This window comes from Triticum dicoccoides, chromosome 2A (genome assembly GCF_002162155.2).
Source record: "Triticum dicoccoides isolate Atlit2015 ecotype Zavitan chromosome 2A, WEW_v2.0, whole genome shotgun sequence".
In the NCBI taxonomy this organism is placed as follows: domain Eukaryota; kingdom Viridiplantae; phylum Streptophyta; class Magnoliopsida; order Poales; family Poaceae; genus Triticum; species Triticum dicoccoides.
The window spans coordinates 201,474,010-201,477,723 of NC_041382.1; the positions used below are offsets into that span (position 1 = coordinate 201,474,010).

Below are 3,714 nucleotides of genomic sequence, written 5' to 3' on the forward strand. Positions count from 1 at the left end.
TTAATTGATACTGAGGGCTAAATATCTTCGTAGCACAAGTTCTTGCCAGTTCACCACTTTGATTGGTTCTGATGAGATTCAGACTCTTAAGTTGCAGCCATACCAGTTAATTTGATTTATTTCAAAATCATGAAAAATTACAGATGAGACGATGACCAAAAAAGGGACTTCGGTGACCTTATATCTATCAAGAAAAGTGGACAAGATAAGTCATGCTTGACTGGTTTCCACTTATATTCCTTCTATATTAGATTAACGATAAAACACTCCTGCATAATACTCCCTCCGTAAAGAAATGTAAGAGCGTTTAGGGGGTAGTTGGTTATTGTCATCTTGTTGGAGCCAAGACAACACACAATCTACCAAGGAAAAGCAATCACATCCAAGGAAGAAGACATGAAGCTTTGTTTGTTTGCTAGGTTCAGCTGTGTGCCTACATTCGCAGGAGCCGAAATTCAGGGGCTCTGCCCAGATATATTTCTTATCATGGTTGTTCGAGTTGCATCACACAATCGCATACATAAAAGGATACAAACCTGAGTATAGTACATTTACACAATTACTGCTTCCCAGATTAGGCAATCCCTTTATCTTTGCATATATTTGTCACACACAAAAGAATTAGTGATTTCTGCACTTCCACTAGGTCTCTGAATGGTGGATGGATATTACTCAATGATCTATGGTGTGGAAGACCCTTTCTTTATTTGTCTGAATAATCAAGATGGCAAGCAAATACTATCACTCCTGATTTAAGTTAGTTTTCCCAGTAGCTGAGGAGAAATAAACACAACCCTTTAAACAAGACTTGCCTACTACAATAATGAACTATCAAGCACCAAACAAGTTATGTGATAACTATGCAGGTAAGGAGATAATTAGAATGCAACAGAGTATTTACCCCTTCATATTGTCTGTGACGACAGCGATGGTGGGAAGTTGGTATATATGTGCGCACGTAGGATGTGATGCTTCAACCTGCAGACGCTCTCAAGCTGCAATGTCTTGACGTCCAGTGAGAAACATTCCAAGTCTGACATCTCTAATGATGATGAACTTGGGGAGTCATCTTCTGATCTTAGTAGTAGCAAGTACCTCTCTGTTGCACCTCTCAGGAAATACCGGTAACCGGATTCCAATGGGATCGTCTTCTCCATCTGCCACTGGTTGAAACTCTGGCCTTCGTTTTGCCTAATGGTGTAGTAGAGGTTAAATGTGCCATCTGCATCGTGTTCACGGACAGCAAACATCCCAGGTCTGCCTTCCCCTGCATCCACAATGGCAATCGGTGGCCTTCGGCAGCCGGGTGGGAGGTCGGCAATGGAGAACTCCATCCTCCTGGTGTCAAGCATGAGCAATTTCTGCCTCCAGTCCATGACCCAGTAGAAGCAAGCACAAGCGTATTGTCGGCCGAAGAACACAGGGCTCTTGGACGACGCCGTCGACACGCCGGTGCCCGCTAACAAATCGCCCCAGGCCTGAGACGCAACGGCTCGCCATTCTCCGGTGCTTGAAGAGAAGACGAAGGCGACCAGCTTCGTTTTGCACTGCGCCATCCAGATCACTCTGAATGACGTTTCTTCCGCCTCCTCCTCGCCGGAGGGAGCCAGGAAGGGCTCGCACCAGCGCTCCAACTCCACGCGGAGCGGGTGCTCCACCGAAGCGGCCAGGTCGTCAGGGATTGGGGGAAGCTGGAGGCACCGCCGGTGGAGAGGGTCGCACACCGCGAGCTCCGTGAAGACAGGGGATTCCTCGCCAGCGTCGTCCTCGGGGGTGCGGTCGAGGAGTACGCGGCCGTCGCGGACGTCCCGGACGATCCAGCTGTCGTGGGAAGGGAGGAAGGAGTAGGAGAAATCCGCGGCGAGGGAGACGGCGCGGGCGGCGGGCGCGGAGGCGTGGGGCGGGCGGGCGGGGTGGAAGCCGTTGTGGTTGAGGAAGCCGAGGAAGGGCCGGGCGTGGAGGGAGCGGAAGCGCCGGAGGAATGCCCGGTCCGTGACGAGCCGGCGGAAGGCGACGCAGGCCGCGGAGGCGCGGACGAGGTCGGCCGGGGTGAGCAGCAGGAGGAAGATCTCCGCCAAGAGGTCGTCGGTGACCGGCAGGGAGCTCATTTCCGCCATTTCCTGGCTGGTCGCCGGTGGGGTGGATGAAGGAAGGAGCTTTGGCGTCGCTGAATCGGAACTCGGCAGCTGCGTTGGCCTGGAAGGTCAAATGTCAAGCAACAAAATGGTTTGGCCTCTCGTGAAAGTCAGACGTGATTACTCCTATGTGAAAGCGCACTCTGCCTCTTGTAACCAAGTCTTTTTTTTTTTGCTTCTGTGCAAAAATAACAGAGTTACGGATAATATTCTACAGATTATGAAAAACATATTCATCCGGGAACCAGTAACTCGTAAATTATGTCGAACCAAAACCGATCAATATCCAAATGAAACAGATTCAAACTTCTCCTAGAAATGTTTGTGGTGCAAAATTACAGAAAATGAGTAATTCAAAAAAGAAGAATTTGAGATGTGCGCTGGACCGAAGAGACGGATTCCATCCTCCGGGCCCATTTCTTTGTTTGCATCGGAGAATCCCGCTCCATGTTTGCAGTGCAAACTAACCTATGGACACATCTCTCAATAATATGTCTCTTCGATTTTCACCGGTGGGTCCTCCCCACCCCTAGATTCCAACCAATTATCGACACTACAACTTGTAACTTAATTCACGTAAAAATCATCAGCTCGGAAGTCTGTTATCAACTATTAAGGCAGATAAAAAATAGGAAAAGTGACATAAATTAAATCCAGATTCGTAGATCACCAAGCGACAACTACAAGCATTCGAACGAGCCAAAGGCGCGTCGCCGTCATCGCCTCTTCCTTATTGACACCGGGCAAACTTGGTTTTAGTAGACAGTCGGGAAGTCGTCGCCCTAAGGCCCCACACGACCAGCGCACCATAGAGAATATCATACAGAAACCAACATTCGGTGGAAACCGGTGAAAACCACTAGAAAAGGATGTTTTGAAGTTTCAAAAAAAATGAAAAAAAATATGGGATGTTAAGTGGATGATGTTTTATTGCCACACAAAATTTCAAGTTGAAAAACATTACAAGATGTGAGCTATGAAAAACACAAAATCAGCGTTGAATAGTGTCGAGATGATTTTGTGTTTTTCATAGCTCACATCTCATAATGTTTTTCAACTTGAAATTTTGTGCAGCAATAAAACATCACCTTCTTAACATCCCACATTTTTTCAGATTTTTTTTGAAACTTTAAAATATGGTTTTCACGAACTTTTCATTGAATGTTGGTTTCCATATAACATTCTTCACAATCACAGATCGACGGGATTTAACATGTAGACACACGAACACACACACGAACGAAGACCACATCGAAGCTGAAAGTGCTAGTGATCGACTAGAGGGGGGGTGAATAGGCGATTTTTATAAAAGTCTTCAAAACATGGAAGTTTCGAAGACAACCGATAGAAATAAACCTATTACCATGCAGCGGAAGGTAGACTACACTAGGCAAACCATAGTCAAGTATTCAATGAAGTGAAAGTGCAATGACTAATAGCAGCTAGGCAGTAAGGATCAGGTAGGAAGATATTGTGAAGCCAATCAGAACAAGCAGTCACTCAGTGAAGACAAAAGATAATGCAGTCATACAATGACTTTACAAGGACCAACAGTAAGTAAAGGGAAGGGAAGGATGAA

At 46.4% G+C, this 3,714-nt stretch overlaps 1 protein-coding gene across 2 annotated transcripts in view; it reads right to left on the bottom strand.

Moving 5' to 3' along the window:
• The window catches only part of LOC119354193, a 5,153-nt gene extending 2,935 nt beyond the window's left edge, over positions 1–2,218 (bottom strand). For both annotated transcript variants that reach the window (XR_005170716.1, XM_037620898.1), the window contains exon 1: positions 902–2,218. Coding sequence is in view for 1 of the 2 variants with exons in the window: in XM_037620898.1 (XP_037476795.1) it covers positions 906–2,117 (1,212 nt within the window). In the remaining variant the exon portion in view is untranslated. The remainder of the gene's footprint in view (positions 1–901) is intronic.
• Positions 2,219–3,714: the final 1,496 nt, after the last annotated feature.